The 20,288-nt window shown below is 43.0% G+C and overlaps 1 protein-coding gene across 2 annotated transcripts in view; it reads left to right on the top strand.

Moving 5' to 3' along the window:
• Positions 1–1,006: 1,006 nt before the first annotated feature.
• NKAIN3 (sodium/potassium transporting ATPase interacting 3) overlaps positions 1,007–20,288 on the top strand; it is a 914,214-nt gene continuing 894,932 nt past the window's right edge. Inside the window, exon 1 of one of the 2 annotated variants that reach the window (XM_075316331.1) lies at positions 1,007–1,377. In XM_075316331.1, the coding sequence (XP_075172446.1) occupies positions 1,324–1,377 (54 nt within the window). In that variant the 5' untranslated portion in view covers positions 1,007–1,323. Of the gene's footprint in view, positions 1,378–3,134; positions 3,680–20,288 lie in introns of those variants that run through there. The other variant, XM_075316330.1, reaches the window with a different exon arrangement.

Below are 20,288 nucleotides of genomic sequence, written 5' to 3'. Positions count from 1 at the left end.
ATTCTAATAGTCTATTCCGTAGGACTATCAGCTGTGTATCCACCAGACTTCTGCACAACATAACTCATGGTCTCAACCCCATTTATAAGGCAAGAAATCCCACTTATTAAACCTGACAGGGCACACCTGTGAAGTGAAAACCATTTCCGGTGACTTCCTCTTGAAGCCCATCAAGAGAATGGCAAGAGTGTGCAAAGCAGTAACCAAAGCAAAAGGTGGCCACTTTGAAGAACCTAGAATATAAGACATATTTTCAGTTGTTTCACACTTTTTTGTTAAGTATTTCATTCCACTTGTGTTAATTCATAGTTTTGATGCCTTCAATGTGAATCTACAATTTTCAGAGTCATGAAAATAAAGAAAACTCTTTCACTATATATATATATATGTATATATGTATATATGTATATATATATATATATATATATATATATATATATATATATATTGTATACAAGATAATACCTAAATCAAAGAATACAGTAATCTATGAATGGATTTGTTTTCTATTGTGTATATAGCCACGAAGGCGCTGTATAGAAATCACTTATGTCCCATCATTGCAGGAGTGGACACAGACAGAGCTGGGACCTTCTGCAAGGACAAAATATGGGAACATTGCAGTCGGATAGCTGATCATAATGCACGATTCCTCCTGCTTAGTAAGTAGATGTGACCCCCTTATCCCTTAGACCCCTGTGAAGCTGCCCAGGGGGCACTAATGATTCTGCATCATTGTATTATTATTATTATCATTATTATTATCTCTACATCATTGTATTATTATTATTATTATTATTATTATTATTATTATTATTATTATTATCACCTCTGCATGCAGTTGGTTTTATCCTCTTCTTTACCTACACATACTAATGACTGAATGAATCCTGCCCCCTGCATTGCTGATCCATTACACTACAGGTGCCCTGAACCTGTTGAGGCTGTGCCCGTACTGCCCTCTAGATGGCAGCAGAGAGCCTTCATCCGGCACATTGCAACCTAAAGTGAAGCGTATGAGAGAAGAAAGGAAGGAGAGGTCTGGATCTGAGATCTGCGCTTTCCTTGGTCCGTGCTTGGGATTTTTGCTCGTTCTATGGGATCGCTGCTCAGGATTTGGGATCAGGCAGCAGGATTGCAGCTGTGCACGTGTGGAGGAGCTGCTGAACGATCCATTGGAGGATCACTGCACAGGGATCTATAGCACTGCAGGTGCCGGTCTCCAGGCAGCCCTAAGAAAGTGCAGCTACGCCTTAAGGAGCTGTCCAGCACTGTTCCTCCTGAGTCTGCCCTCCAGGACACTAGTGAGTGACAGAGCTCGCCATGGGCTGCTGTACTGGACGATGTACACTGATTTTCCTCTGCACTCTACAGATGGTGAGTGACCCCCATCCTTGCACTTTTCTCCCCCAGATGTAAGGGGATCAGTGAACTTGCATGTCTCCTAGTGTTGGTGTAATGTGATGCAGTGTTGGATGAGTATCCCCAATGTGCTCATATTCTGGGACATGCTGACAAGTGAAGTACATTCTGTGCCATGACTAATGCAATGCTGATCTACTGTGTCTGATCTGGCCACAGAAGTGCTTTTGGGTTCCAGGAGGTGGTTTGACACTTCCATGTGACTATTCACAGAGATTAGAACTACAACCTCTACAGAATCTATTTAATGTCTTGGATCTATGCCTCCTTTCTGTCTGTAAAGCTGCCCATACACATCAAAGTATGGCAAAGCAGTCAACCATCTTACTGGTACCAACACATTGGCTTCATTGTCCATTAGAGGTGCCCAGTGATGCCACAGACAGACACGTGCAGGAGAAGACACCTTCAGGCCAGATTCTCCACTCTGCTGCCAGAGCATGGTCATTTTAGGGAATATCAGCCTCAAATAATGGACACAAATGTTATTTTCTGGCCACCGTTATCGTCGCCGTGCACATGGATTGTTTGCGAAATCTTACCGTTTACCTATTGACCATCATGAGAATATAATATGTAATGAATGGGCATCTTCAGGGCAGAAATGTGGGTTTTGTGATGAATACTATTGTCTTGCTGGGTCTGGAGACACTTCATCCCTTGTGTGTACCTGGTCTGTCTGCTGAAGTCTATGTCCAGGGTCCATTGTCAGATCTGAAGGATGCAGCTGCCAGGGAAGGAGCTGTCACTTTCCTAATTGTGTTGTATCATTTTCTCTGTGTTAACCTAATAGTTTGCATAAATGTACCAGAAGAGAGATGTCATTTTCCCATCTTGCTGCATTGTGTGTAGGTTGCACTAGAATACTCCTGAAATTGCTTTACAATTGTGCGACTGTTCATTTATCTAAATGGGGATGAGTAAGACGTTACATTTCCATAGTCGCAATGTATTTAGAGGCTTTGTATGTATTTTGTGGCAGCGATGGCTTTGTGACATTGTATAACTTCCACTAGTTCTAGCCGTCTTCATTTATCTGCCATCTAATGAAAAGGTCTTCGAGCGTAACCGGATTTTATTACAGTGCTATTCAGTGTATAACCGTGCTGTGCCAGGGCTACGTATGTGAGATTTGGACAAACTTTTTACTTTTTTTTCTCCCGATTTGAGCAAAATCATGACATTGGAGATGTTACGCACTGACTTTAGGAAACAGTTTTGTATTCCTGTGTATTGATGAATTTAATGTTGTGTGAAAAAAAATAATCGTTTGCAGAGACCTTTTGTCTCTGGTGGGTTAAAACAATAAAATAACATACTAATCCCTGCGCTTGGCTCCCTGCTCCAGCACTACCTGTAGCCCCCCTGCGGTTCCAGGTGCCACAAATGTAATCCATTTAATACCAAACCCCAGATTACCCGTGCCAGCAAGTACACCAGCACCCTCAGGCCACATACACAACCCCAACACCAGACTGGGAGACTGCCTAGTAACAGGTAAAAGGGGAGGGCACTCATTGGATAGTACCACCCTACCTGTAGGGTGAGACCCTGCGAGGGGGAGAGGTGAGTGGTCAGTTGGGAAGCTGGCAGGAGGTAGTGAGTCAGTCTAGTGAGGAAATGAAGGAGAGAAGAGTGAAGTAGAGGAGTTGTGATGATAAAAGTGTGGAAAGTACAGAAACTGACCTGAAGAACCACCGGAGTGCTGTAAAAGGAGTGAGGGACTGTGGAGTACGGAACCAGGACTCCAGGCACCGTGGGTTACCTGTGGAAGTGCAAAACTCCAGGATCCACGGGACGCCTGTGGAAATCTGGAACCAAGGCTCACAGGACTCAGCACAAGGCGGGGTGCAGACCCTAGGAAAGTGGGACACTTTATGGTCAACTGTTAACTCTGCCGGGTGAGAAGATCTCCAGGGTCCATCGCCAACCAAACAAGCCCAAAGCACAAACAGCAAAGAGGGGACCAGGGACTGAACCCCTTAAATAGCCCAGGCTGCCTGCATTAGGGCCAGGAAAGAAAAGGGACTCCCAAGTAGCTCCAGGCCACGGGAGTCCAACCACAATGAGTGTGCACGGAGGACAGCCAACACAGGTCACAGCTGAAAATGGAGGAAAAGTCCTGCACCGCCAGTCCTTAGGTTACCTTGTGGTTTTCACACACGTGCAGGACAGCCAACACAGGGCACAGCTGGCACAAGGGGAGCAGGTACACCTGGAACCGGCATTCACGGGTTCAAGTACCAAAGTAAACAAGGCAAGTTGAAACTGTAATACAGGTGTGGACTGTTTCCTTAACGGCCGTGCACTGACACAGATGGTTCCCCACTACTATCCCCATGATTCACTGCCAGGGTCTGTCCCTGCTTGCGAAGGGCTCCAAACATCCAGGCTGCATCACTCCATCAGCCCTAGCAGAAACCTGCACCAGCGGCCCCAAATAACCTGGCCACACATCGCAAGTGGCATAGTCAAGAGCTCTTTTATTATTTTCTTTTATTTTTCCACTTTTCTTTTATTTTACCAAAACCCCCTTCCTTTCCTGAGGGGATGGCACCCCAAGGGCCATGGTACCGGGCCGCGACCACGATTGACCCCACTGCGCAACACCAGCCCGGGTACGAGTAACCCACAGCCCTGGGGCGTCACACTACCACTGTAGTATTGTCTACCAGGCTTCAAGTATTGACATCGCCGACCACCAGTGACCTGACATCTGTGGACACTGACTGTAGAGTCAGGAGTGGCCAATCAGTGTCCACAGATGTCAGGTCACTGGTGTTCAGTGACTCATCGCACTCAACCCAGTAGACTTGACCAGACTAGCTGCGGTAGAGCAGATAACTGCTCTTGAAAGTGAGTACACTTACTTATAATGCTTTAACATCCTGACTGCTGAATGCTGAATTTACCTTTTGAGGAGAAAGCTTCTTTAATTAATCTCTAGTAACAAGACCCCTTAAAGGGGTATTCTCAAATTATTAAATTACTTTAAGTAGATAGACAGCATGAACATAAAGTTTACTTGCTTTTTCTATCTACTGTTATTCTTCTGCAATGACAGCTTTTATCTTTCATAGTGTACAGCTGGTTTCCATGCAGCTCGGAAATTAATGACTATCCAGACCCTAGCTGAAAGTTTGCAGTAGCTACATTCAAGGAGTGAGGTTATCACCTAACATATCAGTCATCTCTCTACAGCAGCCATCTGTTCATCTCGCTCTCAACAACTAATGACCTGCTGTTATAAGTCTTGCAAAATCACCAGCATTCAGCATCGATTTCTCCCAGAGCGGATCTCCTAGTTTTGGTTCTCACTGATCTGTTTACTTGTACTGTAATGTCCATATGTAAATATTGTGATAGCTGTGTAGACTCAGAACCAACCACTGAATGTGTTCCAGCAGATTTTGTGCTGAGCTTTATAATTCTACTAATACTACAGTTCTGCTACTCACCAGAATTGTCACTTAAGGAGGAAAGCCCACCCTTGTAGAAACCAGGAAGTAAGGAGACTGCATAGCTCTGAGCTGCTCAAGAGACGGCTTAAAGAGAACCTGTCACCAGAATTTTCGCTGTTAAACTAAAAGAATCCCCTTCTGCAACTCATGGGCTGCATTCTAGAAAGGTTCATCTTGCTACTGGCCCCCCTTTCAGAGCTACATAACAACTTTATAAAATATTATCTTTTGCTATGGTAATGAGGTTTGTTGGCCCCGGGGGCAGGCTGTATTTCATCTCTTATCCCCCTTCCTGCTGCTGTTTGCCATCGCCCATTCATGTTCATTTACATAGATGAGGCCCCTGCCCTCATCTTCCGCAGTGCTCCAGAAGTCTCGCGCATGCGCAGTGGCACTATCGCGGGACTGAGCTTTGTTTTCAAATTGCGAGCTCCGGTGATGTTATTGCGCAGGTGCGAGATTATGAGCGGCGCTGTGAAGGTCATCACCAGCGTCATCCAAGTACCCGCCCATAATCTCGTGCCCGCGCAATAACAGCACCGGCGCTTGCGATTTGAAAACAGTGCTCAATCCCGCGATAGTGCCACTGCGCATGCGCGAGACCTCCGGAGCACTGCGGAAGCTGAGGGCGGTGGCCTCATCTATGTAAATGAACACTGGGGGACTGCGAACAGCGGCAGGAGGGGGGATAACAGACGAAATACAGCCCGCCCCCGGGACCAACAAATCTCATTACCATAGCAAAAGGTAATATTTTATAAAGTTATGTAGCTCTGAAAGGGGGGCCAGGAACAAGATGAACCTTTCTAGAATGCAGCCCATGAGCTGCAGAAGGGGATTCTTTTAGTTTAATAGCGAAAATTCTGGTGACAGGTTCCCTTTAAGCAAACCCTTATAAGGCTGTGTGCGCACGTGTGCTTTTTCCATGCTTTTATGCTGCGTTTTGCATCGCAGCGTAAAAGCATGCATCCTGCGTCCACAGCACAATCTCTGAAGATTGTGCAAATTCCATCCATACGTTGCGTTTTAGAACACAGCGATTCGGCTGCTGAAATATTTTGCCAAAACAATGCGTTCTAAAAAGCAACGTGTCACTTCTTTTGTGCGTTCTGGATGCTTTTCCCACTCTGTCTATGGCAGAGCAAGCATCCAGAACGCATGAATTCCGCATGCACAATGCTTTCAATACGCAGCTTTTCGGCTGCATTTTGAAACGCATATGCAGTGACTTAAGCACTGAATAGAACGCAGACGTGCGCACATACCCTAAGCCACACTCACACTTGGCTCAATACACTCATATTCTTTAAGAACTATAACATATGTTGGTATAAAGATAATTGCATTAACACAAGAGTTAAAGGAATGAAAGAAACTAAATAATACATTTTGGATTAGCGCCACGCTGCTGCCGACTGAATAAACTGTTAATTATTAAAATATTCTTCTCTTATTTCATAGGTCTACACGTTTCAGGGATCAAGTCCCCTTCTTCAAGACAAAGGAAGAAAATCAACAATCCAAATGTTGATTTTCTTCCATTGTCCTGAACTAGGGGACTTGATCGCTGAAACGCGTAGACCTATGAAATAAAAGAATATTTTAATAACCGTTTATGCATTCGGCAGCAGCGCGGCATTAACCCTGTTCTTCCTCTCCAGCACTGAAATATTCTAGTATCCAGAGGCCAAAAGTAGTTTGCATGTTGGTGAATATGTGCTATATAGACACCTGACATTTGTTGCCAGGCAAAGGCTTTATGTGCCTCACATACTGACATCACTGATGCAATCTTGACTGCAGGAGCTGGTATGGCACATCATTGGTGAGGGTTAGACCCAAATGGCAGCACTGTACTATCAATACTGGAGTATTGTTGTAATTTATAAGTATAGTATATGCCCATTTATACCACTGATGTAATATATAAGTATAGTATATGCCCAATTATACCACTGATGTAATATACAAGTATAGTATATGCCCATTTATACCATTGATGTAATATATAAGTATAGTATATGCCCAATTATACCACTGATGTAATATATAAGTATAGTATATGCCCATTTATACCACTGATGTAATATATAAGTAAAGTATATGCCCATTTATACCATTGATGTAATATATAAGTATAGTATATGCCCAATTATACCACTGATGTAATATATAAGTATAGTATATGCCCATTTATACCACTGATGTAATATATAAGTAAAGTATATGCCCATTTATACCATTGATGTAATATATAAGTATAGTATATGCCCAATTATACCACTGATGTAATATATAAGTATAGTATATGCCCATTTATACCACTGATGTAATATACAAGTATAGTATATGCCCATTTATACCATTGATGTAATATATAAGTATAGTATATGCCCATTTATACCACTGATGTAATATATAAGTATAGAATATGCCAATTTATACCACTGATGTAAAATATAAGTATAGTATATGCCCATTTTTACCACTGATGTAATATATAAGTATAGTATATGCCCATTTATACCACTGATGTAATATATAAGTATAGTATATGCCCATTTATACCACTGATGTAATATATAAGTATAGTATATGCCCATTTATACCACTGATGTAATATATAAGTATAGTACATGCCCATTTATACCACTGATGTAATATATAAGTATAGTATATACCCATTTATACTATTGATGTAATATATAAGTATAGTATATGCCCATTTATACCACTGATGTAATATATAAGTATAGTATATACCCATTTATACTATTGATGTAATATATAAGTATAGTATATGCCCATTTATACCACTGATGTAATATATAAGTATAGTATATGCCCATTTATACCACTGATGTAATATATAAGTATAGTATATGCCCATTTATACCACTGATGTAATACATAAGTATAGTATATACCCATTTATACTATTGATGTAATATATAAGTATAGTATATGCCCATTTATACCACTGATGTAATATATAAGTATAGTATATGCCCATTTATACCACTGATGTAATATATAAGTATAGTATATGCCCATTTATACCACTGATGTAATATATAAGTATAGTACATGCCCATTTATACCACTGATGTAATATATAAGTATAGTATATGCCCATTTATACCACTGATGTAATATATAAGTATAGTATATGCCCATTTATACCACTGATGTAATACATAAGTATAGTATATACCCATTTATACTATTGATGTAATATATAAGTATAGTATATGCCCATTTATACCACTGATGTAATATATAAGTATAGTATATGCCCATTTATACCACTGATGTAATATATAAGTATAGTATATGCCCATTTATACCACTGATGTAATATATAAGTATAGAATATGCCAATTTATACCACTGATGTAAAATATAAGTATAGTATATGCCCATTTTTACCACTGATGTAATATATAAGTATAGTATATGCCCATTTATACCACTGATGTAATATATAAGTATAGTATATGCCCATTTATACCACTGATGTAATATATAAGTATAGTATATGCCCATTTATACCACTGATGTAATATATAAGTATAGTACATGCCCATTTATACCACTGATGTAATATATAAGTATAGTATATGCCCATTTATACCACTGATGTAATATATAAGTATAGTACTGTATATGCCCATTTATACCACTGATGTAATATATAAGTATAGTATATACCCATTTATACTATTGATGTAATATATAAGTATCGTATATGCCCATTTAAACCACTGATGTAATATATAAGTATCGTATATGCCCATTCATACCACTGATGTAATATATAAGTATAGTATATGCCAATTTATACCACTGATGTAATATATAAGTATAGTACTGTATATGCCCATTTATACCACTGATGTAATATATAAGTATAGTATATACCCATTTATACTATTGATGTAATATATAAGTATCGTATATGCCCATTTATACCACTGATGTAATATATAAGTATAGTATATACCCATTTATACTATTGATGTAATATATAAGTATAGTATAAGCCCATTTATACCACTGATATAATATACAAGTATAGTCTATGCCCATTTATCCAAACCGTATTGTGCTGAGTTTGCATTGTTCGATATTGGATTCCCTAACAAAATCTGGAAAAAGATAAAGAACACTTCTATATATCCAGTATATATACAGTTATATATTGTGGTTGTGGCTTATACCAATGAAAATAAAAAAAGCTACAAAACTCCATAAATAGCTTTGGTTACAAAAACACAAAGAGGGCGTACAAATTCAGTTTCGTTGCTCATGAAGCGGAATTTAGAAGTCCATGTTGTTTGTAAACACTTGATGTCGATGCTCTCCGATCAGACAGCAGCAATGATTCTCTATGTATCTTCTTGGTCTATTTATTGGAAGGTGCGTGCCTGCTATGAACCCTCTCCCCACCAGCAATCACACCTTTCTCCAGCTCCAGAAAGCACTTTGTGGTGATCTTTATAAATAATCTCTCAGCGTCTTCAGAAGAGTAGGATTGAGATGACCATATTGCCTACTTTACCTTGTATTCTTATGGAAGGCAGCACTTACGAATCCCACAGACCTTTTCATGTTCCGTTGAGCTCAGTGATTAATACCTCGTACCGTAACACAGACTTACTGCATTGAACTATAAAGCAAGGTCATGATATTTTAGAGGCAAACTGTAGATTTATACTCTTTTACTTGAGGTCATCTGAGTTCTAGCTAGAAAATGCTTATTGCAAATCACATCCACTTTTTTTTAGCATCATTAAGAAAGATTTATTCTTCTTCCACCCACAGCAGGACGTGTCTCAGTATAACTAGTGTAATAGACTTTATTATTATTTACTAAACTAAACTAAATTTAATCTTTTGTTCAAATCTTAGAATTAACTTTGTTTTCCTTAATTTTTAGTATATGTTCTCCTATGTTAATAAACTACCGTATTTTTCATTTTATAAGACGCATTGGATTGTAAGACGCACCCCAAATATAAAGGAGAAAAATAGGAAAAAAATAATTTTTACTGTTAAAACGAGGGTCCGTCTTATAATCCTAATGCCTCTTGTATTAGCTCACCAAGGGGAGCAGCAGTGGTGGAGCGGCTTAAGAAAGTCAGGAGGCGGGGTAGGTGATGTTGTGGTCTCGGAGGAGGGGGTGTCACGGTTCAGGAAAGTCAACAATGCTACGGGCTTAGAGGAGGGGGTGTCTCGGCTCAAGAAGGTTACTGTGCAGAGGGTCTGTCTGTCCATTGAATCGACAGCGGTAGATGCGATGAACTTCAAGAAAATGGTCATGGAGGCAGCGCGTGCACAGATTTCTTGAAGTCCAACACGTCAACCGCCGGCGATTCAAAGCAGCCCGAAGTCCCCCAGCAGATCAATGGCACCCACCGCTGCAACACCCAACGAGCCCGTAGTATCGCAACCCTCCGATGCCACATACTCATCCTCTTGTGATATATTTGTATAACCTTTCTCACTATTCTTTACCTTAATTTATTCAGTTTTAACTTTTTCTGCTTTTAGCTGCTGTTAATTAATCTAATTATGTTTTTTATTCATCCTATTTTAGTTTGATACATGTACTAATTAATATACAATGGATATACAAATAAGTACATTTTTAACATAAATGACAGGTATTTGACTTGTAATAAAATCATACCAAGAAAAATCATTTCAGAACTTTTTCCACTTTTAATGTCACCCATAATCTATACAAATCCATTGAGAATAACTGAAAATCTATTCAGGTAGAAAAAGAAAAATAAAGATCTGAAATAATGTAGATGCGTGAATCTGCACACCCTTAAACAGCTTTTTAGGAAAGGCCTGAAGATTTTCTTGCAAGATTGACTCACTGATTTACAGCTGTTCATTATTCCATCAACCATGGCTAAAACCACAGTTCCAACTGTTGAAAATTAGGAACAAAACATAATGTTGCCTCCATCATGCATCACTGTGGGTATGGTGTTCTTTTATTGATCTGGCGTGTTGGCTTTGTGCCAACCATAAGTTTTGGAATTATGTCCAAAAGTTAAACCTTGTTCTCGTTAGACCACTTTTAGCAGACTTGATTTGGTTTGGCAAAACATAGCTAGTAAAGATGAGTGAATAAATTGAGAATGGATTTGCCAAAATGCAGATTTTTTGTCATTTGCTTTTGCGTGGATTCACTAAAGTAGCAGCTGCTGTTCACTATTTTACTGACCATCAAGATGTTCCAAAATAAAAAATAATACATACTTATCGTACTGTTTACCTCTCCGGCCCCTGCATATCACCCATCCCATCCTCATTGCATCTTTTTATGGTTTGACCTGACGCCCACATCCACAGATCCCTACTGTCCTTTATCAAAGCTGGAAGTCTCAGTTCAGAATGATAACTGGGACTTCTGATTGGAACTGGGACCCAGAACTGGGTATTTCTGTGCGAGGGGCAGCAATCTGATGATGCAGCAAGTACTGGAAAGGTGATGATGAGGAGCAGAGGGACCAGAGAGGTGAGCAGTGAGGTAAGTATAAGGATTTTTTTGTATTTTTTACAGTTTATGTTTAATATTCTTTTGGGGTATGGAGAAACAAATCAAATTACTTAGAAAAGATTCATGAACAGGTATATTTGAATTTTACAAGATCAACTAGTTTCTAATGGCAAGCGTGGATGATTTTCTTTGTAAGAAAAGGTTTCCATCTTGTCACCCTGTATACCAGACATATGAAGAATACAGGAGACTGTTGTCACTAGAGAGGAGCGGTTCTGTGGAATTTCGGTTTGCCGGCAGAAAACGAGCCAATCTTTCACTGGCTGAAGCTTCACCCGAACCCTGGAGCAAGTAACTGATTGGCAGTTTGAGTTTCCACCCACATACAGCCAGCCATAAGCAGATCACTTCCAGGGGACGGTGGGTGGGCTTTTTCAAACTATTTTTTAAGTTGCACACTACATGTGATCGCGCTGTTGTTACTCCCAGTGTGAGCTAATCAAACACTGCCAGCAGCTTGCACAGGGCTGAGCACTAAGCGTACCTGAGCGCAGTGATGGTAAAGCACCCGAACCCCGAATCTTAACTTTGTTTTTTTAAGTTGGTGTTCGGTTCGAAAACCAAACCTCAGGTTCTCTTAACTCTAGTTGTCACATGCTGCACACAACCAGTTCTTGCCAGAAATTCCTGCAATTTCATCCATGTTGTTTTAGGCCTCTTGGCAGTCTCCCACACCAATTTTCTTCTTGTCTTTTCATCAATTTTTGAGGGACATCCAGTTCTAGTAATGTTACTGTTTACTCTAAATTTAAGCTACTTCTTGATGATTGCTTTCACCGTGTTCGATGGTGTATCTATTGCCTTGGACATTTTTTGTAACCTTCTCCTGACAGATAACTTTCAACAATCAGATTCCTTTGCTCTGTAGTAAGCTGTTTAACCCCTTTACGATATATGACGTATGATATATGACGTACTGATACGTCATATGTCGTGTCCCTTGCTTTGATGCGGTTTAATCAGCCATCCTGATCAGAGAGCCGCCTGCAGCTGTTGTTAACCAGTGACATCCTGCTGTCAATGTCTGACAGGAATTTAACACTCGCCAGCAGGGGGTGCGTCTGTCCCCACTCCCATTGGCGCGCACGTGACGTAATCGCGGAGCACCAACGGGATGTCATGCCAAACTGGGGTCATCTCATAGTCAGATGATGCCCTGCTCTGTATAGCACAAGTGATCGGATGATCACAGCTTCAAGTCCCCTAAGAAGACTAGGAAATACAATAAAAAGTTGAAAAAATAAGTTTTTAAAAGTTGAGATAAAACCCTCCACAAAAGTTCAAATCACCCACTTTTTCCCCATTGAAAATAAAACAATTATAGGGAAACTGTCACCTATAAAAATGCTATTAACCTGTAGATAAGGGGTTAACCTGCAGGTTAATAGCGTTTGAATCCTGCCCGGCACCTGCTGCGTTCCGGCTTCAGTGACGGGCATGGTGCTGGTGTGGGTTCAGTCACCGCTCTGTGTATGGAGACCGGCGGCTGTAACCGTGCCGCCGCACTGACTGACAGCCACTCATCATCAGAATCTTCTGTCAATCAGTGCGGTGGCATGGTTACAGGTGCTGATCTCCATTCACAGAGTGGTGACTGAACCTGCACCGCCCCTGTGACTGAAACCCAAATGCTGCTGGGAGGATTAAAGTTAATTTATACCTGGCAGTTGGGTTTAATGTGCAGGTTCTGGGCAGGTTCAGAACAAATTTAAACTGCAGATTAACCCCATATCTATAGGTTAAAAAGGTTTTTACGGTGACAGGTTCCCTTTAAAAAAAACACATTAGCATCACTGACTTCAGAAACATCCAATCTATCAAAATATAAAATAAGTTAATCCGATTGGTATACAATATAACAGAAACAAACTCAAAATGCCAGTAACCATGGATAACCAAGGTCCTGTAATGCCCTGAACATGAGGTAAGTGACATAATGAATCAGAAGAACTATACTACATTTCTAATTGGAGGTATTTGCTAATATTATTATTACACCTACTACATATTGGGATAGGATCTTGGAGATGGGAATATCCCTTTAATTAGACCAAACGCTCATTTACAGCAGGACATAATCAGGCAGTGATTGATGCTACCAGGTCTGTAACCTGGACCTTGATATTAATTAGCTTCCAGGTGGTTGTAAAAGACATGGTAAAGGGGAATTAAAAATGTGTGAAATAGTGAAAAAAAATATAGTTTTAACATTTTTAGAAAAAAATTATTTTGCTACTAGGAGTTAAAAATCAAGAAATTCCCCCCATGTCATTGCCATGTACAAACATCCGCAGTAGATTGGGCTTCACTGTTGGGTTGTTCATTGACTTTAAACAAAACTGTCATACAGTGCCACATCAATTCATTGTGAGGTGGAAACCTCTAGGCACAACACTAGACAAAGCAGGGAACATTCAAGACTGGCGTCTTGCCTGAAATGTGACGTTGTGTCAGATGGAATATTGATTAAAGCTGAGAAGAGATGCTAGTACCGAGGAGGCCGTGACTAGTCCGTACTGCAGAACTGCCCATATGATCACTATTAGGCCTCGCTCACACTGGAAGGAAGGCTTAAAGGGGTATTCCCATCTCCAAGATCCTATCCCTATATGTAGTAGGTGTAATAACAATAATATTAGCAAATACCTCCAATCAGGACCTTAGGTATTCATGGTTATGACCACTATCAACTTATTAACTGTGACTATATGCGTGGTCGTCACTATGGATACCTAAGGTCCTGCAATGCCCTGAACATGGAGTAAGTTACACAGTGAATCAGAAGAGCTATGCTACATTTCTAATTGAAGGTATTTGCTAATATTATTATTATTACTATACCTACTACATATTGGGATAGGCTCTTGGAGATGGGAATACTCCTTTGAAAGGAATCTGTCAGGTCCCATATGTGTTCTGACCTAAAAGCAGGGTGATGTGTGGCCTAGAAACCCCTTCCTACCCATCCCTGTGTTGTCATATTGTGTAATATGAATGTATAAAAAAAGTTTTATTACTTACATTTTCCTTATGTAAATGATCAGCGGGTCTAGCCCCCTAGGTGTTGCATCACCCTGTGGGCGTTTGCATGCTTTTTGTGGTATTACGCCCCTGTGGGCGTGATACCATGGATTTACATGAGCGACTTCACCGCCAGCTCCTAGAGATCCCGCGCGTGCACACTTGCCTTTCCCACAGCCTTGTTATCCGGGTGCTTGCTTGTCGGCTTCAGATGTGCTCTACGCATGCTCAGAAGACTCCTGCGGTTCCGACCATGCACAGAGCGCGTCTGAAGCCGACAAGCAAGCACCCGGATAACAAAGCTGCGCGAATGGCAAGTGTGCACGCGCGGGATCTCAAGGAGCTGATGGTGACATCGCTCATGTAAATCCATGGTATTACGCCCACAGGGGCGTGATACCACGAAAAGCATGCAAACTCCCATCGGGCAATGCGACGCCCAGGGGACTAGACCCTCTGATAATTTACATAGGGAACATGTAAGTTATAAAATGTTGTTTTTTTTTATACATTCATATTACACATTATTACAATACAGGGATGGGTAGCAAGGGGTTACTAGGCCACACATCACCCTGCTTCTAGGTCAGAACGCACATGGGATCTGACAGGTTCCCTTTAAATGTCTACTCCCCGGCACATTGTGATCACATGCACTGCCATAAAAACCCACCAGCTCTGTCCATGAACCCTATCTGTTTGATGATTGCTATTTGTAATGTAATTCACAATAATACATTGTAAATTGTCTTTACTATTGTTTGTGTTCATGGTTGTCTGGGGTAAATACATTAGCATTTCACCTTTAGCTGTAGATTATGTCTGCGTATTGTCTATATATTGTGTGTATATCAGCATTTGATGGTATCACTTAATATTTACTTCCGTTTGTTGAACCATTTGTACTGATAGAAGTAACATATGCATGTGTAATTTATTGTGATAATGACTAAGATATTGTAAACCTGCTCCATGAATATTTATGACTTCAGCCAAATGGAAGTGCAGTGCTGATCAGGACATATTACAGCACAGCGGGCTCTAAACCAGCTCCCGTCACTCACCGCGCTCCACCATCTGTTTCCTGGAATGTGCCATGACATCAGAGAGGCAAAGTCTTAACTGCAGATAACGAATGGCTGTCCAAAAAAAAGGATCCACATTTACACTGTGCATGGAGGTAATTACATAATTAATAGGCTTAGAAATGGATGCAAATTAGCTAGTCTTCGGGAGGCAGAAAGCTGAATCTCCAGTGCCATATAATGAAAGTGGCTACACTAATAGGTCTGAACCTTTATTGATCCATGCAACATGACTAAGGAGATTTAGCCAAACTAGAGTCTTCTACAATAGTAAAAACACCTTACAGGACAGAACATTACTTCCCTAGTCCAAAGTTTAAAAAAGCCTCAGGTCCATCAAGTCCAACCTATAAACCTTCTATGGCGATCTACCACTAGGTGTCACTAGATACAACTAGTGGAGAGGAAGTCAAACAAGCTGAGGTCTGGAGCCAGGAGGTCACGTATGGAACACAGGGGAGAAGCAAAGCCAAAGTCGGGGTACAAGTCAGAGGTCAGAAGCCAGGCAGTCACGTAAGGTACCAAGGGGAAACACAGAGCCAAAGTCAGGGTATGAGCCAGAGGTCAGAAGCCAGGAAGTTACGTGCGATACACAGGGAGAGAGCAGAGTCAAAGTCAGAGTATGAGCCAGAGGTCAGAAACTGGAGGGTTAACGTCAGAGTTGGGGGAACGGGCGGAGAAGGGTAACACAGATCCGGGGTAGAGAGACAAGATCAGAGAAAGCACATACAGGAACCAGGGCACTCACTGCAGAGCAGAAACTACGACTGCTGGCATTCTGGGTGAGGTTGCTCCTTAATAAAGCAGATCACTCACCCAGAACAAGGCGCCTGAGGAGAGTCCCCTCCTAACACCAGCGCATGACCAGAGGATGGGAATAACACATCCACCGGAACATATACAAAAAAGAACACACGCTCTACTCAATCATCGCGGATCAGAGCCATGACACCTTCTGTATAGCGCCTGCAAAAGAACTGTGGAAAACTTACTACAGATGGCACTGTAAGTATTGTGATGTCACTATAACGATATGTGCAGACGATGTCTTTTCCAGGCAAATCCGCACAGAAACGCATGAAAAGTGTATGCCCAATACAATGAACATATTTATTTCGATGTAAAACCACCTTGCTGTTCATGTGTTCAGGCTTTCGAGCGTCATTTATCTGTTTCAGGTTTCACAATTTATTAGAAGAAGTGATATTACCATTCTTACTGTATCTACTAATCACAATAATAATAGTTGCTGAGAAAAAAAAACGGATGTCATATGGATGTCATACGGATGCTTTGCAGGAATAAATGCACAACATATGGAATACCAATTAGACTTCACTCTTCCGTTTTTTGGATGAGAATGAGATCAATTTTTTTTATATGCAAGTGGAACCTAAGAAAGTTGTGGTTTGAGCTCCTTGAAGGTATGATCTGCTGTGTAGCTCTGACAATATAGGTAATTTACAGCTGGATTCCTTAGTTAAAGGGGATCTGTCACCAGGTTTTGATAAAATCAATGTTTTCTCTGCTGCAAACAAAGCAGTTATACAGAGCTTTTGAATATGCTGGACTACCTGGCAGCATGCCAAGTAGTCCTCTAATGATAATCTACTGCTGATTAAACAGTGATTTTATAAAAGGTACACTAAGCAGCCCAGTAACTGACACATCAATGGAATCAGAGTCTCTGTCTCTACATTATGCTTCTCTCAGATTAGGTGGCAAAAACCTGGTGAGAGCTTCCCTTTAAGGCTGGATTCACACGCTGGTATGTCATCTGATGCAAGAGCATCAGATGCAATATGCTAATGAGCCTCAGCTCCCACTGTGATGCCAGTGTGAGCCGAGTGTTATGCAACTGTAATCCGATCCTGTGATCATATCACAGCTGTGGAGGAGAGGGAGGGATTAATCTCCCCATCTCCTCCATTGTCAGCTGATGTGATTATTCCACTGCACTCGGTTGTCAACCGAGTGCAGTCTGATGTTACAGTTGCACCCATAGACTTGTATGGGTGCGGGTGACATGGCTCTCGCTGACAATCACAGCATGCTATGACTTTTCTCTCATCCAGAATCTGTATGAGGAAAAAGCTGATTATCTGCTCTCCCTCATTGAATTACATTGGTTCGACTGCAATGTGAGATTTTCGTCCAATACAGACACTCATGTGAGCATACTCTAAAGGGTACTTTACATGCTGCGACATCGCTACTGATATCTTGTCGGGGTCACGTCATTAGTGACGCACATCCGGCGCCGGTAGTGACATTGCAGCATGTAACACTAATGGGCGACGATCAACGATCGTAAAATCGTTCCAAAACGGTGATCGTTGACACGTCGTTCATTTACTTAATATCGCTGCTGCCACCGGTACGATGTGTTTGTCATTCCTGCGGCTTCACATATCGCTATGTGTGACACCGCGGGAGCGACGAACATCTCCTTACCTGCGTCCACCGGCAATGCGGAAGGAAGGAGGTGGGCAGGATGTTATGTCCCACTCATCTCCGCTTCTATTGGGCGGCCGCTTAGTGAGGCCGCAGTGACGTCGCTATGACGCCGAACGCACCTCCCCCTTGAAGGAGGGATTGTTGGGCGGTCACAGTGACGTTGCTGACCAGGTATGTGCATGTGATGCTCCTGTAGTGATAATGTTCGCTACGGCAGCGAGCACCAAATGTCACACGAGCGACGGGGGCGGGAGCTATCGCGCTCCTCATCGCTAGTGTAATGAGGCGCCAGGGGCGCCTCCGGCCTTGTAGTCGTGGCCTTTGTTGATTCAAGGCTCACCCCTGGCTCCATCACTACTTCAAGGTCGGGAGCTGCCTTGGTGGGGCAGAGTGTGGTGGTGTCGTCGTTGGTAGTGGTACAAACAGTCTTCAGGCAAGATGTGATGCAAACAAAAGACATATTTATTGACACACGTAGTCTCAATCCGGCTGTTGCAGACAAAAAAAACACTTCCTGGGCTGGGGGACAACCTGCCCTAACGAACCCTCACGTGGGGCTGTGCCCTGATTACTCCGCTTCACCGGGCTCCCACTGGCGGTTACACACACACCGGACCCACACCGGTTGCTTCACTCTCCGAGGTTCCGTACACTCCCGTTCTCTCCGGCGTCCCCTCTTGATTCAGCCCCCACACTCTGCCCCTTGATCTTCACTCTTTCACGTCCCGGATCCAACTAACTCTCTCTCACACATACACACACTCTCCCCTCTGGTTTCTGCCGGCTCCTCCTCTCACTGTGGCGACAGCCGTCCCACCCGGCCACTAGGTGATGCCCTAACACAATATAAATAAAACATTTTTATTAACAATAACTCCGGTTAACTGACTCTCTTTGTAGGGGGTATGCTCACCCACTACACACCTCCCCTCTTAAAACCCGAGCCTCCCGGCAAGGCTCCATTCTAAAATTACAACTTTTAAAACTATATAAAACATGTGCAATCAACTGCGAACCTGTCCCGCGCCCGGAGGCTTAGCAGCGCTCCCGGTCTTTGGTGTATGCCCGGAGGCTTAGCAGCGCTCCCGGTCTTTGATGTGCCCGGAGGCTCAACAGCGCTCCCGGTTTTTGGTGGTCAGCGCAGGAACACAGCAACTTCTTCCTCAATAACGCGGAGGAGCCCCTGGCTCAGTCCAGCAAGCAGGCTCTCGCACTGGGTCCGGCTCAGGTGATGGGGATCTTCGGGTCGGTAGGGGAGACGGCAGCACCGGATCCCAATAGAAACCCCAGTCGTCTCGCTCCAGCTTCTGGGCGTATACCTCCGCCGGAATTCGAGTTGGACCAGGCGTTTCAGACTCCACCGCGGCTGGCGGGGGTCTCTCTGGGCAGGGATATGGGGCTCCCAGCATCCGGCTCCCTGACGGTATTTGGGCGGCGTAGGTCGCCCGGACCTCTGTGGTGGTCGCACCGGTCTTCGCATCCCATGTCGTGAGCCAGGTCACCCTGGTGGCTCGTCCCGGTCCTCCGGGTACGGCCGGCAAGTAGGCGGGGAATCCCTCCGCTGACACCAACTGCTTCTGGCGGTTCTCGTCCAGGTTCTCCATTTTTCCGGCAGCACAAGGCTTCAGTAAGTGCGTCAGGGTCAGTGGCGAGACTAGAGGAAGTGGAGGCGGGCTCACTTTTCCCGCTCTTGAAGACGCTCCACCCTTGGTCTCACACCACAAATCAACCCCTCCGCGGCGGCACTTCTTTCTTCTCACAACACCGCCCACTGTACCTGTCTTTGTTCGTGCCCTGGGACCGGCACCTCCCCTCTTTGGGCGGAGTACTCCGAACTTCTTTTTCGGCACCGGCCAGCCCCAGGCTCTTCTTGTGGCGCCACTTTTTCGCGCGCTTTCTGTTTCTTCACAGACGACGGCCACCTTGCCGCCATCTTGTGCCCGGTCCAACGCTGCAGGCACTGTTTCTTCTTCCCACCATGGGACTGGAAATCTTCTCTCATAGTCCGGATCCTGTGCCCTAGGCACCACTTGGTCTCCGGCTTCTTGGGTCCCTGGCAGGGAATTCGCATCCTGCCGACTACGCCACATGTAATGAGGCGCCAGGGGCGCCTCCGGCCTTGTAGTCGTGGCCTTTGTTGATTCAAGGCTCACCCCTGGCTCCATCACTACTTCAAGGTCGGGAGCTGCCTTGGTGGGGCAGAGTGTGGTGGTGTCGTCGTTGGTAGTGGTACAAACAGTCTTCAGGCAAGATGTGATGCAAACA

Source organism: Anomaloglossus baeobatrachus, chromosome 6, assembly GCF_048569485.1.
Source record: "Anomaloglossus baeobatrachus isolate aAnoBae1 chromosome 6, aAnoBae1.hap1, whole genome shotgun sequence".
Classification (NCBI taxonomy): domain Eukaryota; kingdom Metazoa; phylum Chordata; class Amphibia; order Anura; family Aromobatidae; genus Anomaloglossus; species Anomaloglossus baeobatrachus.
Note: the sequence above shows the minus strand (reverse complement) of the source record. Positions and strands in the feature narration are given on the sequence as shown.